The sequence below is a fragment of the Conger conger genome, chromosome 10 (assembly GCF_963514075.1).
Source record: "Conger conger chromosome 10, fConCon1.1, whole genome shotgun sequence".
NCBI lineage: Eukaryota > Metazoa > Chordata > Actinopteri > Anguilliformes > Congridae > Conger > Conger conger.
This window is the reverse complement of record NC_083769.1, coordinates 42,703,306-42,724,044: the sequence shown is the minus strand read 5'-3', so window position 1 is coordinate 42,724,044 and position 20,739 is coordinate 42,703,306. Positions and strand designations below refer to the sequence as shown.

At 41.4% G+C, this 20,739-nt stretch overlaps 1 protein-coding gene and 1 long non-coding RNA gene across 6 annotated transcripts; one reads left to right on the top strand and one right to left on the bottom strand.

Moving 5' to 3' along the window:
- The first annotated feature begins 1,462 nt into the window (after positions 1-1,462).
- LOC133139609 (coiled-coil domain-containing protein 27-like) lies at positions 1,463-13,971 on the top strand. 4 transcript variants are annotated; one of them, XM_061259183.1, is made up of 11 exons: positions 1,468-2,394; positions 2,619-2,742; positions 3,267-3,430; positions 5,914-6,075; positions 6,856-7,068; positions 7,225-7,384; positions 7,511-7,641; positions 8,617-8,694; positions 11,767-11,979; positions 12,477-12,581; positions 12,907-13,971. In XM_061259183.1, the coding sequence occupies exons 2-11, from the start codon at positions 2,637-2,639 to the stop codon at positions 13,033-13,035; spliced, it is 1,461 nt and encodes a 486-aa protein (XP_061115167.1). In that variant the 5' UTR covers positions 1,468-2,394; positions 2,619-2,636; the 3' UTR covers positions 13,036-13,971. The 4 variants fall into 4 exon arrangements, with proteins under 4 accessions (XP_061115169.1, XP_061115167.1, XP_061115168.1 ...); XM_061259184.1 differs by having other exon boundaries at positions 1,468-2,742; positions 7,252-7,384; XM_061259182.1 differs by having other exon boundaries at positions 1,469-2,742.
- Positions 13,972-14,177: 206 nt separating this feature from the next.
- LOC133139613 (uncharacterized) lies at positions 14,178-19,909 on the bottom strand. Of its 2 annotated transcripts, none has more exons than XR_009709820.1 (5): positions 19,886-19,909; positions 18,645-18,726; positions 18,400-18,473; positions 15,155-15,247; positions 14,178-14,785 (listed from the first exon to the last, which is right to left on the bottom strand). It is a non-coding gene; the product is annotated as an uncharacterized LOC133139613 (long non-coding RNA). The 2 variants fall into 2 exon arrangements; XR_009709821.1 differs by lacking the exon at positions 19,886-19,909 and adding an exon at positions 19,502-19,520.
- Positions 19,910-20,739: the final 830 nt, after the last annotated feature.

Below are 20,739 nucleotides of genomic sequence, written 5' to 3'. Positions count from 1 at the left end.
CTACAGTAGTAGCATGAGGCTACACTACGCAGTACTAATTCAATTGGAACAGTGAAAATGAGTCCAGTTGAGTTGATTTCACATTAAATATTTTACTGTATAATAAGAGGGTTCTGACTTCCCGTGGAATGTATTCAAATTGCCAGCTCACACTGCTTGCAGTGTAAGTGACGATAGGTATATTTTGATATATTGTCCATACATGCAATGCAGTATTTCATGATATATTTTATATACAGTGTGAGTCAGTAGCCCTGGTGCAGAAACTCAGTATGGAGGCTGAGAAAAATGTTCCATTTGCAGCTGTGGTGCCTTCTACACACAGGAAGCCTCTTTCCGGTGGTACTGATGGCAGCAATGCATGAGCAGACCCCAGTGCGAAGGCCAAAGACAGCCCACTGGAGTGGTGTGAAAACTCAAAGTTTGCGGCCACAGAGACCATGCTGGACCCCTTCACACAGCAAGGTGACCAAAGTCGCTAACACCATGGGTCTGTACACCACTGTACACCACTGGTGTGCAGTAAACAGACTAACGTGTTTTTGGAAAATGGCTTCTGTTTTTTGTTTTTTTGTGACAGCAGTGTAATTTAAGGAGGGTTATAACTGATTTTGCAGTTTAATTCCCAGAAACTGCTGTTGTACTCTTCAACAAAGTGCTTAAAACTGCTTTAGCTCACTGGGCACTTATTACAAACACTATACTGATACTGGATAGGGCCTCCCTTTGCTCTCAGAACAGCTTCAATTCTTTATGGCATGGATTCCACAAGACGTTGACAACATTTCTGATTGCATCATGTAAACATTCCTGATTGCATCTTGTAATTTCTGCATATTTGCCAGCTTCACATTTATGCTCCCATTCTACCACATTCCAAAGGTTCTTTTGGATTCAGATCCGGTGATCCAGTGGAAGGCCACTGAAGGACATTGAACTCATTGTAATGTAATGTTTATGAAACCGATTTAAGGCGATTTCTACTATGACACATGGTGCAATATTATGCTGGAAGTAGCCATTAGAAGATGGATACATTGTGGCCATGAAGGCCATGAAGGCATGCACATGGGCAGCAACAATACTCAAATACGCTGTGGCATTCAAGCGATGTTTGAGTGGTATTAATGGGCCCAAAGTGTGCCAAAAAAACATTTCCCACACCGTTACACCGCCGCCAGCAGTTGGCGCAAGGCAGGTTGGGTCCATGGATTCATGCTGCTGGTGCCAAATTCTCCTAATGCCACTCTAAAGAATCTCCAGCTTGTGCAGAATGCTGCATCTTGACTAGGACTAAGAAGTATGAACATATCACTATGAACTGAACTAACCTGCTTTTACCCTATAAACCCGCAAGTTAACTGAAGATGCAGCCTACCTGGTCGTCCCAAAAATAAATAAAAACACTGACGGGTGGTAGAGCCCCACTACTGTGGAGCACCCTTCCAAAATGTATAAGGGAGTCAGCTTATAATCACTTATAGCTTCTTGGGGTGGTTCTGGGGATGGGTGCTAGATGAGGCTAGTGGTTACTTTAGGAATCCACACCTGACCGGTGACACTGAGTATGCTTTAACGGTGCCAGTGGGGTGAGCTACAAACTTAGTCACCCGGTAGGTACGTGTGGTACATCCCTTTTGTTCTGTGTATGAGGGAATTTTATTCTATGTATGAATACATTTTAGTGCCTAACATCCTCCTTTGTTTCTGTTTCCTGCCATTCCCCCACTCCCCCAACAACATGGGGCGACGTTGGCTCAGGCGGTAAGAGCAGTCGTCTGGCAGTCGGAGGGTTGCCAGATCGATTTCACCCTTATGGGTGTCAAATTGTCCCTGAGCATGACCCATAACCCATAAATGCTCCTGACTAGTTGGTTGGTGCCTTGCATGGCAGCCAATCGCCTTTGGTGTGTGAGTGTGTGTATGAATGGGTGAATGACAAGCATAAATTGTACAGCGCTTTGTATTTTGGAACAGTTGCAACCATCCCCCGGAGCTCATGGACCACTCAAATCAGCCCCCCAAACCCCGCTCTGAGGTCCTGGACTGCAGCAGCTCTGCTCCTCCCTGGTCGAGCCCAAATTCATCCCCCTACTCTCTGAACTCCAGACTCTACATCCCTCCATATGGATTTTCTAGTTTCACACATCAAATATATTATAGGCCAGCGGAAGATGGGGATCCCCTCCTGAGATTTTTTTGTTTTTCACACCATTCTGAGTAAACTCTAGAGACTGTTGTGCATGAAAATCCCAGGAGATTAGCAGTTACAGAAATACTCAAACCAGCCCGTCTGGCACCAACAATCATGCCACGGTCAAAATCACTGAGACCGCATTTTCCACCCCGCATTCTGGTGGATAATGTGAACATTAACTGAAGCTCCTGACCTGTGTATGCATGATTTTATGCTTTGCTGCCACATGATTGGCTGATTAGATAATCGCATGAAGTAGGTGTACAGTAGGTGTTCATAATAAAGTCCTCAGTGAGTGTGTATTCAGCTGTATAAATGGATGCCATGTAATAGGGTAAAAGGGAAATTGTGTATGTTGCTCATATTGGAGCAAAATAGCTAAATGTCAGTAATGTAATGCGAATGTTTCTCCACATTGTAGCGAGACTCTGTGTCCTCAATGACAGTGGATCCAGAGGGTCGTCAATATGAACAGAATCACTTGCCTTCTGCAGACAGTCAGTGTCCAAAGATTTCAAACAGTTTAACCAACCATCCCAAACCCAGTAAGTCTCCACCATATGTGTCATTGGTTTCGTAGCCACCCTGTCAGTGTTGGAGCGTAATCTCACAAGTTTAATAAAATACCCAAAGAAGTCGAGATGACGGAGAGATAATTGGGTTAGTACAAAATGATGAGCTTTGTTCAGTCTTAGTTTAAAGAAGCTACCCAGAGGAAAACGGAGCCAAAAGCCTGTTTTTAGGACACCTATAACTACTTCAACAATTAATGCTAGCGTCCCCGGAAGGAACCAGTTTGCAATCAAACATCCCTTATAGATATGTGCCATCAAATAATCATAATCAACTCGAACATCGATTATGAAGCATAGATTGTCATGAATTCTGTCTTTGACAATTCTGTGTTCAGGACTGTATCCAGGGTTTATAGTTAAAGTACTGAAAATATATACATTGCTACTGTGGACAGCATTCGGCAGTCAGATTCTTAGTACCAATTGGTCACCTTTTATTTGTAAAATTTCATGTGTGTTACTTGCATAGGAAATTGACCAATGTTGCATTTAAGCCTGCAGGTGTTTGGGGCCTCAAAAGGAAACTGTAAGTTCCTCCTGTTTGGATGAAGAAGTCCTCAGAGAGACTGAAAAGAGAAAGCCCAGCTCCGCCCACCCTGCTCTGGTCAATGGCACAGGAAGCGAGTTGCCATGGTACCTGACTGTAATACACGAGAAGGTGAGAGAGAACATCTGTGTGACTGAATCCTGGTACTGACGGTTCTTGAAAATGTGCTAATACTGTTTCCGCCCATTTACCATCCATTTACAAGCGTTATTATGACAATGCCCTTTTGACTATGCTGACACTTAACTATTTCTATGTGTTTGTAAGTTATCGAATGCTTCCTTCAGTGAATGCTCATTTTTATCGTAAGTAAGGGCAAGTGATGGCAAGTAATATTCAGTTGAAGCTAAATAATTGTGGGTGCATTATTTGTGTTGTAATTTGTGCCCAGTGTTTTTTGATATGGTGAAATGCAAAAATAATGATGTACACATATACAGTCCCTTCAAAACGTATTGGAACAGCAAGGCCAATTCATTTGTTTTTGCAATACATTGAATACATTTGGGGTTGAGATAAAAAAAAAAGATGAACACAAGACAAGAGTTCATAATTTCAGCTTTTATTTCCTGGTATTTACACCTGGATGTGTTATACTACTTAGAACGTAGCGCCTTTGGTGTCAGACCCGGCCATTTTTAGTTGAACGAAAGTAGTGGAACAGAGAGTATTTAAGTAAATGAAAGTAAATCACACTTAATATTTGCTAACATATCCCTTGCTTGCAATAACTGCATTAAGCCTGTGACCCATTGACATCACCAAACTTGTATTCTTATTTTGTGATGCTTTTCCTGGTGTTTACTGCAGCCTCTTTCAGTTGTGGTTTGTTTCAGGTGGTTTCCTGTTCAGGATGTGAAATGCATGCTCACTTGGGTTAAGGTCTGGTGACTGACTTGGCCTAACCTTTCACTTTTTCTCCCGAATGAAGTCCTTTGTTGTGTTGGTAGTGTATTTTGGGCCATTGTCTTGCTGCATGATGAAGTTCTTCCCAGTTATTTTGGATGCATTTCTTAATTGGCAGAGCAAATGTTTCTGTAGACTTCTGAATGAGATAATCCCTGATGCTACCATCATGAGCTACATCATCAATGGAGATTAATGAGCCCACTCCAGAAGCAGCCATGCAACCCCTAGCCATGACACTTCCTCCACCGTGCTTCACAGATGAGCTCGTATCTCGGATCATGAGAAAATCCTTTCTTTCTCCACACTTCCCATCACTTTGGTTGAGGCTAATCTTGGTCTCATCAGTTCATAAAACTTTGTTCCAGAACCTTTGTGGCTCATCTCTGTACTGTGCAAATTGTAATCTCGCCTTCCGATTCCTAAGACCGATAAGTGGTATTGTGGTATAGCCTCTATATTGCTGCTCTCTAAGTGTTCTTCGAATAGTTGATTGAGATACTGGTTTCATGTAGCCACCCTGTCAGTTTGTTCACTCAATTCATTAGTTTCACTTGTTTCACTTCCTGATAGTTTCCCACACCTCATTGCCATCCCCTCTTGTTACCTGTGTTATTTAAGCCCCTTTGTTTGTTCAGTTCCCTGCCAGATTGTTATGTGTCAAATCCATACTTTCCAGCGTTTTCTGATAGACTTCTGTTACAACCTGTTTCGCCCCCGACTTCCACGTTTAGATTCTCCTGTCTGTTTACTTTTGACCCGCAGTATATGGACCCATTTTTGTATACCGACTTTTGTTTCTGGATTCTGTTTTTGTCCGCTTAGCCTGCTTGTTAACGACCCTTCGCCTGTGACCATGATTACGTTTTGGATTATCCCTCATACACCTGTTTGCTGGAATTCTGACCCATTGCCTGGACTGTATATTATGAACTGCCTGATCCCTGCTGAATCTGTTTGCTGGCTATTGACCCTCACCTGTTTGACTCTCCTTAATGAAATAAAGCCTATTGGATTACTGTGATTGGGTTTGCTTGCTGCCCTGTGGAGATTGTTTGTGATGTCACTGACTGTTTTTGGGTTTTTCTTCACAGCTCTCACAATGTTTCCGTCATCAACTGCTATTGTTTTCCTTGGTCGACCTGTTCGATGTCTGTTGTTCAGTATGCCAGTGGTTTCTTTCTTTTTCAGGACATTCCTAGCTGTTGTACAAGCTTTCTCAAATGATTTCCCCTCTTTTCTAAGCTTCAAAATGGCTTGCTTTTCTCCCAATGACAGCTCTCTGGTCTTCATGTTGGTTTATCTTTTCTGACACAAATGCAGTAGACATTCAGAACTCTTTATTATTATTTATTGTTTAACCAATCAATCTAACAGGACACATATGGGCAACAAGAAACACCTGTCAGTCACATGTTCCAATACTTTTGCTCACCTAAAAATTGGGTGGGCTGATACAAAAGGTGATATGTTCTAAGTTGTTTAACAAATCTAGATAGAAATACCAGGAAATAAAAGCTGAAATTCAGATCTGCCATCGCATGTACATCTTTTGACCTCAAACTGAATTGACCTTACTTTTTGAAGGGACTGTATGCAGCTATTCAGCAAGGAGTGAGTGTTGAACAGCAATTTGATAAGGCTGACATTGCTTATGCTTGTTTGTAACTCTACATTTTTTGCAACAGGAGCAGAATTTGTTAAAGCTCAGCATGGAGGTCAATCGCCTGTCAGAATTTGAGTGGCAGTGCTCTAGAAAAGACCACGAGCTATCAGTGCTGAAAGAGAAACTGACCGGAGTCACAAATCAGCTTTGTCTTGCTCACAAAGATGAGGTGGTCAAAGCACAGGTAAACCTGCTGGGTGGGAAGTTTAGCTGTGTATTTTCGGTGAAGCTTTTATGAATTTACTGTAAGGAAGATCTTAATCAAGCCCATATCCGGATGCTGAAGCTGTTTTTACAGTACCTTATAGAGTTCCATTGTAGATTTCAAGCATTCCTTCAGAACTAGCTTTTAAAAAAAATCTGAATTGTCATTAGTCATCAGACTGAACACTTTCAGTTTAAAGTCCCTTTCCCCTTATAATTTCCCTTCATAAACTTTCACTTTTCTTCTGATGCCCTTTTCTGTCCTGTGACTGTGTCATACTGGCTTTCTCTCTTACTCTAATTTCCTTATTTGTTTTGTGAAAGACAAGTTGTCCATCACAGTTCCCTACAAGAAACATGGGGGTCACAAAGCCAGTTGCTATTAAACCTACAGCCAGACAACCCTTTCACTGCGAATTGAAGTAGAAAAAATTAGCTTGTTTTTACCCTCCTATTATGTTAGGAGTTTATGACAGCTCAAACTGACCCCAACAGTTTAAATAAACGCATAAATAAAATTATTGTCTCCCAAAATACAAAAAGCTTGGCACCTATATGGGAAAGTGCCACCAGAATCATCCATCCACAAGCAAATCTGAGATAAAAATAAAAATGGTTGTATATTTTCTGACATTTCGTACAGTTACTTATTTTGCATAAACGTAAAAGAGTAAAAAACTAAACTAAAATACAATGTTTTGGTTCTTGCAGTGCTGTGTTCATGTGCTTCTCGCTGCCTTCGTGTTGTCTTCACTGGCAGGCGGAGGTGATTCTGCGCTTGAGTGAGGAGACCCAGCGCCCGCACAGGGTGGTGGTGGAGGAGGAGGAGGAGGAGGAGGAGGAGGAGGAGGCCCTGGAGAAGGGTCAGTCACTCACAGAGCTGAGGGAGGAGGTCCAGAGGACGGAACAGCCCGGCCCTCAGTGGGCCTCCACACGTCCCCCTGAGGAGGAACGAGAAGCACCCCAGAACAAGGTAACGAGAAGAGGCAGTCACGGGACGTTATCCATCTCATATGCTCAAAAAGCATTTGGTGAGGCATGGAATTATAAATGGCATTGTCACATTTGAAAACAGGGAAGATGACTTTAGTAGTGCATTTTAGATATGTACCTTTTTTTTTTGTTGCAGAAACTGAACACGTATCTTTTTGTGCAGTGCCCCGATTCAGAGACAGAGAACTTGGGGTGTCTGGCTGAGCACAAAAGAGGGCAAGGCGAATGTGAGATGACAAAAAAGGCCCTGATGCAGGAGTTGGAGGATACTAAAAATAACTACATGATCTCCACCGGTACATATAGCATGGGTCCATCTCTGCTTTGCTTTTTGAGATCCTGATGCACTCCATTGTTAACCCCAAGGGGGTTTAATTGCCAGGGGGACTGTTGCTGAGATTTCTTTTGCTTCTCCTCTCCAGGTACAGTCTGCTCTCTGAGGCGAGCCCTGTCAGTCAAAGACAGGGAGCTGGGTGCAGCCAGGGCCCAGGTGGAGGAGCTGAAGCAGGAGCTGAGAGACAGGATGGCTCAACTGCAGGCCATGTCCAGAAAGGTACACACTTGGGCTGTGTTCCAAATTGCATATGTTGAGGAAATATTTTTGTTGCTTTTCCTCCTCGTCCCTTTTAGCACTCAGTTGCTCATTACAAATCTTTAGTTTAAAATAAAACAGATTAATCTGGGGAATCTGTGTGCTCCGTGCAAGAAGCTTCAAGAGACCAGAGAATTCCAAAGTTACAGTAGGAAGTATCCTAGTCTTTATACAATATAGCTAACCAATCATTTGTCATATAACATCACATTGTCTCTCTTAACCCGCCTTAATATTTTCTGTCACTCTATGAAAGCTGAGCTGTCTTAACCTTTCGCCTCTATAATGACGCAGGCAAATTGGCTGGTGATCACTAACTCGGAACATTTCTCTGCAAAGACCCACATTGCTTGACCTGCATCACTTACTCAAAACAGGTCGTATCCAATGGCATGGCTGATTAAGTGTTCTCTGCACTTTCATTAAACAAACTCTGTACTTTGCAGCTCAATGTGTTTGAACAGACACACAGTTCTAATTACTCATGCTGACTTATTCACTTATTCTCAACTCTAACCATTTCACAGTTTTAATAAAAGCATTTTGATCAAACTTCAACGCATACTAGCATACTACTTCTACTACATTTCAGGCTGATTTTCATTTAAATGTAGTAGAAGGCGTATGCTAAGTATGCAGTTTCGAACACAGGCTGCGTCAAAGGGGGAGAACAGCCAATGGGCGGAGGTCATGTTCACATCCTTCATGTTCACAGTACTTCCCTTCAGGGTCTTTCAGCGAACTTATCCCTGGTTATGGGTATGCACTTTGTTGTACGTCGCTCTGGATAAGAGCGTCTGCCAAATGCCAATAATGTAATGTAATGTAATGTAAAGTACAACAGCATTCAGCAAGCTTTCCATGCCAGTATTTAAGGTAGTGTGTGCTTATTTACAGGAATCACTACTCACTACTCTGATCTGACTTTCATTTCAGTTTTCTTGTCTACGGGAAGGAAAAGTCAATGAGGAACTCACTGCAGCTCTGGAGACCGAAAATTATTCTCTGCGGCAAGTATGGACTGCATATGCATTCTATTCCTAATTCATTACATCACGTTACGTTTGTCTAAAAAAGTAACTTACAGAAAGGTGACTTATAAAAGGTAACTGCTTTTGTGGATTCAGTTGATAAATTATAGAATCACATGACATTTAAAGAAATGAGTTCAGGTAATTCCAGTAACGGTTCAGTTCCAACCAGAGATTAACACATTGCAATGACACAAGTGAGGAGACCCCCACACACACCCACACATTTTGTCTGCTGACTTCCGTCAACACTCGCCCATAAGGGTGCAAGAATGTTGCAGCAAGGAGGTGTCATACGCTATGTGTGGGGTTCATTTTCCACGACTTTATGAACTGTTTTTTTTTTCCATGCAGCAATAGGATTTATTGCAAGGGGGACTTCCATAATTCTTACATTTCTCCTGGAAATTAACAGCATTCCCACTGCTGGATTATATCTAAAACTGCTTTTATACAGCACAATACAAGAGAATGCTATACACTTACATAGCAAATGCAAACAGCTTACATAGCCAAATAAAACAATGTGATTACATAAGTCGTCACACACTATGCATTTGCTTCCTCAAAGTCAAGTCATGCTCATGTGAAATAACACATTTTGTCTCGACTCGCACATAAGAGCAAGCATGTTTTGGAAATAGATATGGAGCAAAAATATTCTTTACTGCAAGGAAGTGTCATAGACTAAAGGCTAGACTAACAGGCTGAATGTTTGCAGGAAATTCTGCAGGCGTTTAGGTGTGAAGATCACACTATAAGCCGTGAGCACTGTTTTCTGTCAGATGACTCATCATGGCTTTATGCGTTTCCTCTCCATGCCTCGTGAATATATGCACTTGACATGCCTCCACAAAAGAGTGGGGTTAATTTTCCATGACATGTCAACAGTTTTTTTTCATGCAGCAATAGGTTTGACTTCCATAATTCTTACATTTCTCCTCGAAATTAACAGCATTCCCATTGCTTCTATGATTCTAGCACAATATGATTTTATCTCATTATTTTTAATTTGTATATTGCTGTCACAGACTTACATTGTGGATCTGAGAGTAGTATAACCTGAAATATATCTGCACTCTTTTTCAGGAAATGGAGGTAATAGTGAAGCAGATTATTTCTGTAATTAGTTTGTTTCTCTTGCACTCCTCCAAAGCACACTCCTCCTTTAGCCCAGTGACTTATCCACAGCCAGAGTAGCACAGCAGAACACACACCGATTAGAGATGGTGTTCTCTCACTGACAACAATCGTTTGCCTGTGGCACCCGTTACATTGTTGGGAGCAACAATGTCTCACCGACGAGCAGTAACCTAGGTGATGTAAAGCCACCCCTCCCCTGGCAGGACAAAGCAAACTGTGTATTGTCATAATGTACTCACGCTCACAGGCAGCTAATGAATGACAGCTATAGGGCCCGATGAGCCCCATTTCATGACTGAACCACTCAGGAACTTCTGCGTTTTGTGTCCTGTTAAAATTGTGGTCTGTTTTTCTTGGTGCCTCGTTTGAAAGCTTTCCCAGACACCTGAAAGCACGCTGTTCTACGGGTGTTTTCCTTTAAAGCGTCCATGCCTGTCAGAAAAGTGATGACTTTTTCCGCACCGTTGCTTTTTCAGGCTTCTGAACTATTTTTGGTTTGTCCAGATTTAGTTTCTGTTCTCTCGTGTAACCTGAAGCTGTTTACAGCTCTTAGTCAATGTCAGTTGCATTGCCATGGTAACTGCTCGTCTCTGATTGGGTAGCTGACGGCACAGCTGAAGGACGAGGTGCTACAGAAGGGCCAGGTGGTAGACGCGGTCACAGGGGAGGGACAGGGGAGGGACAGAAAGGTGACTTATAAAAGGTAACTGCTTTTGTGGATTCAGTTGATAAATGATAGAATCACATGACATTTAAAGAAATGAGTTCAGATAATTCCCCCACACACACACACATTTTGTCTGCTGACTTCCATCAACACTCGCCCATAAGGGTGCAAGAATGGTGCAGCAAGGATGTGTCATACGATATGTGTGGGGTTCATTCTTTCCGCGGCATTATGAACTGGCTTTTATTTCCATGCAGCAAAAGTGCCATAGACTAGAAACTAGACTAACAGACTGAATGTTTGTAGGAAATTCTGCAGGTGTTCAGGTTAGGTGTGAAGGTCACACTATAAGCCCTGAGCTCTGTTCTGAGTCAGACTCATCATGGCTTTATGCGTTGCCTCTCCATGCCTCGTGAATATATGCACTTGACACGCCTCCACAAAACAGAACAGCATTTCCATTGCTTCGATGATTCTTGCACAATATGGTTTTATCTCGGTATTTTTCATTTGTATACCGCTGTCACAGACTTTAAGTTGTGGATCTGAGAATAGTATAACCTGAAATATCTCTGTACTCTCATTCCGGAAATGGAGGTAATTGTGAAGCAGATTATTTATGTAATTAGTTAGCTTCTCTTGCACTCCTCCAAAGCACACTCCTTTAACCCAGTGACTTATCCACAGCCAGAGTAGCACAGCAGAACACACACCGATTAGAGATGGTGTTCTCTCACTGACAACAATCGGTTGCCTGTGGCACATGTTACAATGTTGGGAGCAACAATGTCTCACCGACGAGCAGTAACCTAGGTGATGTAAAGCCACCCCTCCCCTGGCAGGACAAAGCAAATTGTGTATTGTCATAATGTACTCACGCTCACAGGCAGCTAATGAAAGATAGCTATAGGGCCCGATGAGCCCCATTTCATGACTGAACCACTCAGGAACTTCTGCGTTTTGTGTCCTGTTAAAATGTGAATTCATGGCCTGTTTTTCTTGGTGCCTCGTTTGAAAGCTTTCCCAGACACCTGAAAGCACGCTGTTCTACGGGTGTTTTCCTTTAAAGCGTCCATGCCTGTCAGAAAAGTGATGACTTTTTCCGCACCGTTGCTTTTTCAGGCTTCTGAACTATTTTTGGTTTGTCCAGATTTAGTTTCTGTTCTCTCGTGTAACCTGAAGCTGTTTACAGCTCTTCGTCAATGTCAGTTGCATTGCCATGGTAACTGCTCTCTGATTGGGTAGCTGACGGCACAGCTGAAGGAGGAGGTGCTACAGAAGGGCCAGGTGGTGGACGCGGTCACAGGGGAGTTGCAGCAGCTGCAGAAGGACCTGGTGAAGGAAAGGGCTGCCCAAGCTAAGCTGGAGAGGCAGGACCAGGCCAATCAGGACACCATCAGCGCCCTTCACCTGCAGCACAGCAGAGCCAAAGTGTCCCTGGGGCAAGTGCAGACCAGGGTACGCATCACAAACTTCCTCTTCGCTGCACAGAGCTGGATAATCCTGACACCGCATTCTCTGCCCTGCTGGTTGACTCATGATGGTGAATGGTAAATGGTTGTTATTTATATAGCGCCTTAATACAAAGTGCGGTACAATTGATGCTTCTCATTCACCCATTCATACATGGACTCACACACACACACACACACACACACACACACACACACACACACACGCCGATTCAGCTCGTCAGGAGTAATTGGGGGTTAAGTGTCTTGCTCAGGGACACTTCGACACACCCAGGGCGGGATTGAACCGGCAGCACTTTGACTGCCAAACGACTGCTCTTACCACCTGAGCCAATGTCGCCCCTGATCAGTGTGGTATTACTGAATAGTCCCTGCTGCCATCTCAGACTGTGTCTTGGAATGATCAGCCTCACAGAAGTGAAACAAAGTTAATGGTTAAATCATACAGATACTTTCATTTTAAATACTTTGCTCTTCTCTTAGTTTGAAAGGCTGCGGGTGAAGATCATTCAGGCTGCCTTTTCTGCTCCTGGTGCTAAACAGCCCCAGACTGAAATCAGCGACGCTGTCCTTCTGCAGACCTTGCAGGTAGAGTCCTGGCCATTTAGGCTCAGATCCCATCTCTCCTCCGTACCTGAGACACATTTACATGCTTGTCATTTAATTATTGGGTGACACGGTGGCGCAGTGGGTGGCACTGTTTGCATGTTCTCCCCGTGTCTGCATGGGTTTCCTCCCACAGTCCAAAAACATGCAGGTTAGGGACTACAGATGAAAATGAGCAAACTCTGGTGCATTTACATTGATGTGGAAACTGAAATTGTTGATTAATGTGCCCTGTCCCAGGTAAATAAATGTACCCGCCTAAAGCAGGATAATGGGTGTTGAGTATCATGGGGTTTCTTTTCCCCAGAAAATAATCGAGGACCGGACAGCGTTCCACCAAAGACTGCAACAGAAAGGAGAGAAAATGCCTCCCCTCACAACAGCAGAGATGCAGAGTGCGAAAACTACATCTGCGACAGCTAAATCCAAGACCTGACGGACAACCTGTCACTTTCGTCAAGTCTCCCAGTATTCCCTACCTCAGCAGTTTTATAACGGTGTTATTTAGCTTGAACCGGATGTTGATTCAGTCAACCTAAAGTGTTGAATTTAATCATGAGCCCAAAAGTAAAAAGGAATAAGTTAGGTAGACGGAGTCAATTCATTATTATGGAATAGACTACATTCAGATGAAATTAGATTATTTTCAGATGGGTAGGTTATAACAGTGTATGACTTTTTAATTACAATTTTAACACCCGAATTGAACTAATTTCTGGAATGCTATAATGTTATTTTTAGGCAAATTATAATTTTGAAACCTATTTGTTAAACCCATTAACATTGCATTTTAGGGATTACTACGCATATTGACTAAATTCAATTCAAGTCAGAAGGATAAGTACAGTAGTTATATTAGACTGCACATTTATTATTTTAACACAACTGTACATTAGTGAGGACAGAGTTACTAGTAGCTCCACTTCACTTGCCAGATCTCCTGGGATGTAAAAATAACTAAAACTTTTTACATCCCAGGAACTTCTTTTGTCAAGATTCAGCCAAACTGCAGTGAACTAAGCTTCAAATTTAAATGTGAAGCACTAGATATTTTTCATTATTCATATCATTTTTCAAGTTTGTTATTGAATATTAACCAAACAAAGTAAAATATATGAAACCTATACAAATGAAGGATGATGCACACAGATGGCAGATGTCATCTTACCTTCAGTATTATAGAAACTATAAAAAAGAAAACTATAAAACCTAGTCAAAGAAAATAAATCTAGTTAACTAAAATAAATCATGGAGATTCTCATTATCACCAAGCTGTCACTCCCAAGTATTTGTATAAAAGTGGAGTATTGTTTATGCATTCTGTTCCTCATGAATGTTTCAATGTTTTTCAATTAAACATTTTTTATTTTTATATTATTTTTTATATTTTTTAACAAGGGCCATCAGTTGCCCAGATACATGAGCAAAATCATCAAATAAGTTGATATAATTCCAACATGGCTGAATGTTAGGATGGACTTTAACCCGAGACGGATTCAGACGAACCATTCTGCACTATTAAACTTGAGTTACTCATTTAAGTCACCAGGTCTATTTCAGAATCACAAGCACAGGAAGTGGAGAGGAAAGCGGTCTAATAATAGCCAATTTAACATAATCTTTACTATGTATAGTAATACATAGAAATACTAAAGAATAGTAATGGGAAATGTTTCATACCCCAGTTTTTAATGCATAATACAGGAAGTAAATGAAATTGATTTACATATTAGGAAAAATAAAATAACATTCAGCTAATTTCCGATGAACAATTATCAATTGTATTCTTTTCCAAGGCATTTCTGTGATACAGACTGTGTTGGATAGCTATATAAATCTGTGTTATGGTTACACACGTGCATGTATGAATATACAAAACATCACCAGTTATCAGGTCCACCGTGTGATTGACCTTACATGCGCATGACATAACAGGAAATCACATGTAGCTTGAATTCCCCCAAGTCTCGTCTCCAGGCTGTGTGTCAAAGGCCGGTGCCTCTGCTTCACATCAGCAGTTCTACATGGCCTGCTTTAAAGCACAATGCCTCAGCAGGCCCGAGCCTTGCGTCTTCCTTCTCACACTGCACACTGCTGACACTGCCGAGTCCAGCAGCCGGGCATGATGGGAAACGGAGTGTGGGCTAAGACGCCTTCTGAGCCCTTTCCTCCACGTAGAGCTGCATCTGAGGAAAGAACGCACCTTCCATTTCTTAAAAACAGATTTAAACTCCCGATTTTCAACGTCAGCTGCACCAAAATGTTTCGGAGCAATGTAAACCATGACAGTCGGCATTCTAAACGTGTAAAAAGACTACATTTGATTGTGAGAGAGAGGCTTATTGACAGTGTAAAAATCATAGTGTTGGAGTGTAGCAGGGTGGTTAGTGATCTTGTAGTCTTGTAGTTTCATTTCTCAGGTGGGATACTGTTATTGTACCCTTGAGCAGGGTATTTAATCTGAATTAATCCGGTGAATGTCCAGCAGTAAATATAGATTGTATGCCTAAAAGTGCCTAAAGTGTAGAATGTAATTTCAGTGCAAAAAGCCTCACTTTTACGATGTCAGACGTCATCGTTTTCAGCGGAATGAGTCTGGGTTCCCGCATGTGCAGCTCCTGTTCATCTGCTACTATCCAGGGAAAATCCTGGGAAAAGATCATCCATACATTTACATTGCTACTATGCAGGGAAAATCCAGGGAAAAGAGTATATCCATACATTCACATGACATAACAGTTTTAGCAACCCAAAACACACAGCTCCACAATAGTGATGATATACTGGTTCACTGCACAATCTTTTCTTTTCAAGCAGTTCTTGTTACATTTACATCATATTAATGGCATTTGGCAGACACTCTTATCCAGAGCGACGTACAGACTAAGCAGGAGACAATCCTCCCCTTGAGCAATGCAGAGTTAAGGGCCTTGCTCAAGGGCCCAACGGCTGTGCGAATCTTATTGTGGCCAAACCGGGGATCGAACCACTGACCTTGCGGGTCCCAGTCATGAACCTTAACCACTACGCTACAGGCCGCCCAGAGCTTTATTTATTACACAAAAACATTTTTTTTAAATAAAGGCATCTACATGTAATGGGTATGAAGACACAGCATACAGTATAATCACTGCCAGTAGGTTTTAAATTGAGATTTATGAATGTACACTTAAACAGCCGGTCTCCCAGCATGTGCCATCAAGCCCCTCCAGCTGGTCCAGAATGCTGCAGCCCGCCTGATCACCAGTCAGCCCAGGTCGGCTCATGTCACTCCGCTTCTCATTGGCCTCCACTGGCTTCCTATTGCCGCACGCATCCGTTTCAAGGCCCTAGTGTTGGCATTTCAGGCTGCTAAGGGGACTGCACCACCTTACATACAATCCCTGATCACTCCCTACTCCCCAGCTAGACCACTCCGGTCTGCCAGCTCTGGTCGCCTTACGGTTCCCTCTCTACGTGCACCTGGCGGTCGAGCTGCACGTTCACGCCTGTTTTCCATTCTGGTGGAATGACTTGCCTACCACTGTCAGAACAGCAGAATCCCTCCCCCTATTTCGACGCAGACTCAAAACCCACCTTTTCAAACTCTACCTTAGTCCTCCCTCCTGATTTCCCCTGCCCCTCCTTTCTGATATCCCTATCCTTGTCTAACCCCCCCCCCCCCCCAAAAATAAATAAATAAATAAAATAAAATAAAATAATGCACTTCTGATGACAGCATTTCCTGTGTATTTTGCTAGTTTCTGGATGTGATGCTCTGACTTATGGTAGAACCTATGCACTTGTAAGTCGCTTTGGATTAAAAGCGTCTGCCAAATGACTAAAATGTAATGTAAATGTAAACAGGTAACCGACAACCTTAGAGATTACAGATTATCACATATTTACAGTATGAACTGAACAACAAAATTAAGAACATTGTCAGTTGTTGGCTATTTGTTTTTTACAATCAATTCGACACTAATTTCAGAACGTTGAGGTCATTTTTCAAAACTGTAGACAAAAATCAGAACGGATAATCAAAATGCACATTTTCCAAAACTCAACACTTTTTTCAATCGCTTGATACAATATTGATACAATATACATAAAACAAAAATCATTTGATCACTGAACCAAATCACTTGTTCACAATGACTTAACTTTCAAAGTATTAGCATTTCAAAATTAAATACACACATTACATTTGAAATTTCAATTTTTGTTCATTTATTACATCTCAATTCAATGTATTTTTTTCATTAGCCTACTTTTGTAATTTTTTGGTCGGATGTGAAACCAGTTTGGTTAGTTGGTCTAGTTGCGCCACTCTAAGCCATAAAAGGTTGTATGCATGAAACTAGTTTATTTTGTAAGCGGCCGCTTCCCCATGTCTACTTACTGTTGCCATATTATAGTAGCCGAGTTTGTACTGAAAACAAAGATATGAAACACTTGAAAATATTGACTTTCCATCCATTACAATGCATCTAACTACCAATGTATCCAACTACTAAAAATTATAAGTGTAACATTACTCTGAAAGCATAGTTTTATGGAAATAGATTACTTGTAACAACATTCCATGTTTAGATCATGAATGTTGTAGGATAAATACATCGATTGACACCAATTACTTTTGAACAGGATCAATTTTACCAAATTATCATTGAATGTAATATTGCATCACCATCCTTTGTCACAGGGGTTTTCAACCTTTTTTTGACATGCACATTTGAGCTGGTGGTCAAATGACTGATGATTGATTTTACATAGCGTTAAGAGCAGGAGTAAGGATGTGTATCCACCTGCAACAACATAGCAACAACATGGAGCAGCCAGATGATCCATGTTAGAATATAGATCAAGCAGTGAGAGGAGGAGGAGGTGGTGGAGGTGGTCACTAGAATGGCAGACGACAAGCACTCCTTCAGAGAGGTGGCCTTGTTTCTCATCTTAGAGGTGGGGGGTTGTCCTGGTAGAGGACAGTGTCTTTCAATGCAGTTCAGGATTTTTTCCCACTTTGTACCTATAATTTTGTTGCCATGATTACAGTTTTTTACAATTGCTAAAAATTTACTTTTTCAAAACTCTTCATACAACTCTCTGCACCAATATGCAGCTTGTCAGTTAATTTCATTACCAAATGGATCAAAACTACCAAACCACTGCGAACATGTCTCAACTGAAAAGCACCAGCACTAGAAATTTGCATCAATCATAGAAAAATGATCTAAAAAACAGTAACAACCAATGACATTACAGTCGATGTACTATTTTCTGTTAGTGATTTTCAAATTTGACTGTAGAAATGTATCGTTTTTGGTGGTTCAGCCTGATTTTTTGTAAAAGCAATGAAAAAATCATTGAGTTTGGTCCACATACAGTGCTCTTGTGCTATCTGTGAAAAGTTCTAAAAAATGAAAGTAAAAATGCTTGTTTACAATTGTAAAAAAAAAAAAGAAAAGAAAAGTGAAAGAAACCCACAGTCAAAACCTACAAAATCTGCTGAGGTCACATTGAAATTGTACTTCCCTCTAGGGTCTTTCAGTGCACTTCTCCCTTGTTATGGGTATGCACTTTGTTGTACGTCGCTCTGGATAAGAGTGTCTGCCAAATGCCATTAATGTAATGTAATCTACATTGCCCACTAGTGCAGAATCTGAGAACTGCAACTTGGGGAAGGCAAGGTTAGTGACACTGTTTTTCCCCACTTCTGTTAGGTCTTACAGGGTGTGAAAAGCTCTATGAGCCACTATAACAGCATGTTTTTTTAAAATAAATGTTTCATTCTTTTTCCACAGAAAACGAAACCACCCACCTTGATGACTTGAATCTTTTCCATATTGCGTGTGGCAGCTTCCCTGGTGTGCACCAGCACTGTGAAGGTACATCCTGCAAAAGGAGGAAACATCTAACTGCAGAGCACTCTCACCTCATACCCCCAAACACACAACATAGTTACAGATTGCCACTCGAAGCCCATCAGTATTCAATCTCACAGACTTTTATTAAAATCAGCAGGACTGTACTAGAAGGATATTCTATGATGAAGTGGAATCTTACCAGGAGGGTTGTTGTCCAGACACCGATCTTTAGGATGACTGCTCGAAGTAACTGCTCCATGTGTGACAGCAAGGTATCGGAGCTGCGAAAAAAATGCCAATAGCACCAATTAAAATAGTACCCTGGCTTGCATTACCAGCTCAACCAATCAGGGCTCGTGAGGATCACGTGGCAGGCATTTCACTCAGAGGTTCCCCACACGGCAACCAGCTAGATTTGAAGCAAAAGCTGACCGGACAGACCATAGACACAGTCAAATGCCCTTACTTAATTTAATTAAAAGGTTATTTCGGACTCCTAACGGCCAAGAGAGGAATTGCAGCAACAAACACCCTCAAACAACAACATGCACTGTTTTGGAAAGTTGACCTCTTGTTCTAGTAAGAAAATGTTCGTGTGTGATGCACAACACTATTCATGCGTTTCGTCTTTTTGAAGTTTTAATTTTAGCTGCCCAACTATATTATAAGCAAGCAATTTATTTGGCTATGGAATAGTGTACCACAAACAATGAAACTGCAACTTACAGTTTGAGATAAAGGTTTAGCTAAACACGCATGATTCAATACGTAAGATAAATTTCACTCCAGACAAACGATCACTGAAACTCTGTATACTATATTGCTTATTATCCAAGCGAAGAATACATATCTAGTTATAAAACGATACCAGTTTGTTATCGGTAGCAACAAGCAAATTAGCTATTAGTTAGTTTGACGAATTTACAAACATCCACCTGAGACACAACGTGTGTGCAACAATGCTCGCAACACTATTTGTAAATTAGAGCTAATTATGGCTAATTTGCTTGTTACAAAACACGAGAGACCATGGCTATGCTAGGTAAGCTTTCTCACCCAGATGAACACGAAAAGGTTTAAATGCGGTGTCCTAGCTGGCAAGCTAGAGAATTAATAAACACAGAGAAGCACAGCCTGTCTTCGTCGTAGCAGTAGATTATAAAATAGGATAGCATGGCTAACTGTTGACTATCGAAAGGTGATGCTAACCAAATTAGCTATCGTAGTGCGAGTCGTTAATAATGGCTAAATGTCAGTTTAGGTTACCTAACTAGCTAGTTCGCGACTCAACATTCCAAAATACCTAAAACGCGCTACCTTAGTACTGATTCTGTAGTATACAATCGGCGAACACAACCGCGATGTTGTGAATATCAATAGATTTGAAAGCACTGTTTTAAAACGTGTAGGTAAGCGGCGAGTGTTGTTTATACATTTTACCAATTTGAATTGTGGTCTCGTCGCGCCACAAGGTCCCCTCGATGCTCATTGGTGTTTGTTTCTGTCAATAACAGATGGGAGGGAAATCTGTATGGCTCATCATATTTGCAATCATATACGAGTCCACCTGTCCACACACAGGTGTTAGGTTTGTTAAGTGAATGTTCATGCATAATGGACGACTGATGCTATCAATTTGTGTGGTCCCAGGTTCCAGGCTTGGCAACAAGCAGGCAAACAGACTGTTTAGCCTATATGCCTTGTCCATTCTTGACTTCCAGCTATGTAATGTATTGCTAGCCGATGTAATATTGTGTAAATCCATGAGTTATCTATCTTTTGTTCATTGGTGCATTGTGGAAAAACAGAAAAAAAATTGGTACAAAGAATAGCAAACCACCATCATACAATTCACTGCAAACATGTGGATTCAGAGTGGCAGCTCAGTCTTCTGAATTGACTGTTCTTCAGCTGTGCCCATGCTCATGGTCATTACCTCATTTTTAAGTGATGGAATAATTTTGGCACCTGTGGTTTTCAGAAAAAATACAAAATACAAAATAAAAAACGTTGAAACATGAGAGTAAATGCATGGAAATAAAACTATAGTTTTCCTGTATGTTGAAACATAAAATATATATCATTATCCATTATTATTGTTTATTATATGCAACCTTTTCCCTCCATTTTCATTAAGGGTGCCAATTCTGGAGCCCACTGTACATATTGTAAATTGATGTTATTGTAGTCGGTAATGCATTGTCTGGTTTGATTAGCTCGCCCCTATTTTTCCCTACTTGCCGGATTATGATTTAACCTGCAAGCATGAGCATATGACAGTGACTAAAGCCTGA

Coding starts and splice junctions, on each gene's coding strand:
- LOC133139609 (XM_061259183.1), top strand. CDS start 2,637: ATGACAGTGGATCCAGAGGGTCGTCAATATGAACAGAATCACTTGCCT. Junction 7,642..8,616: donor TGCAGGCCATGTCCAGAAAG/GTACACACTTGG, acceptor CTTTCATTTCAG/TTTTCTTGTCTACGGGAAGG. Junction 8,695..11,766: donor AAAATTATTCTCTGCGGCAA/GTATGGACTGCA, acceptor CTGATTGGGTAG/CTGACGGCACAGCTGAAGGA.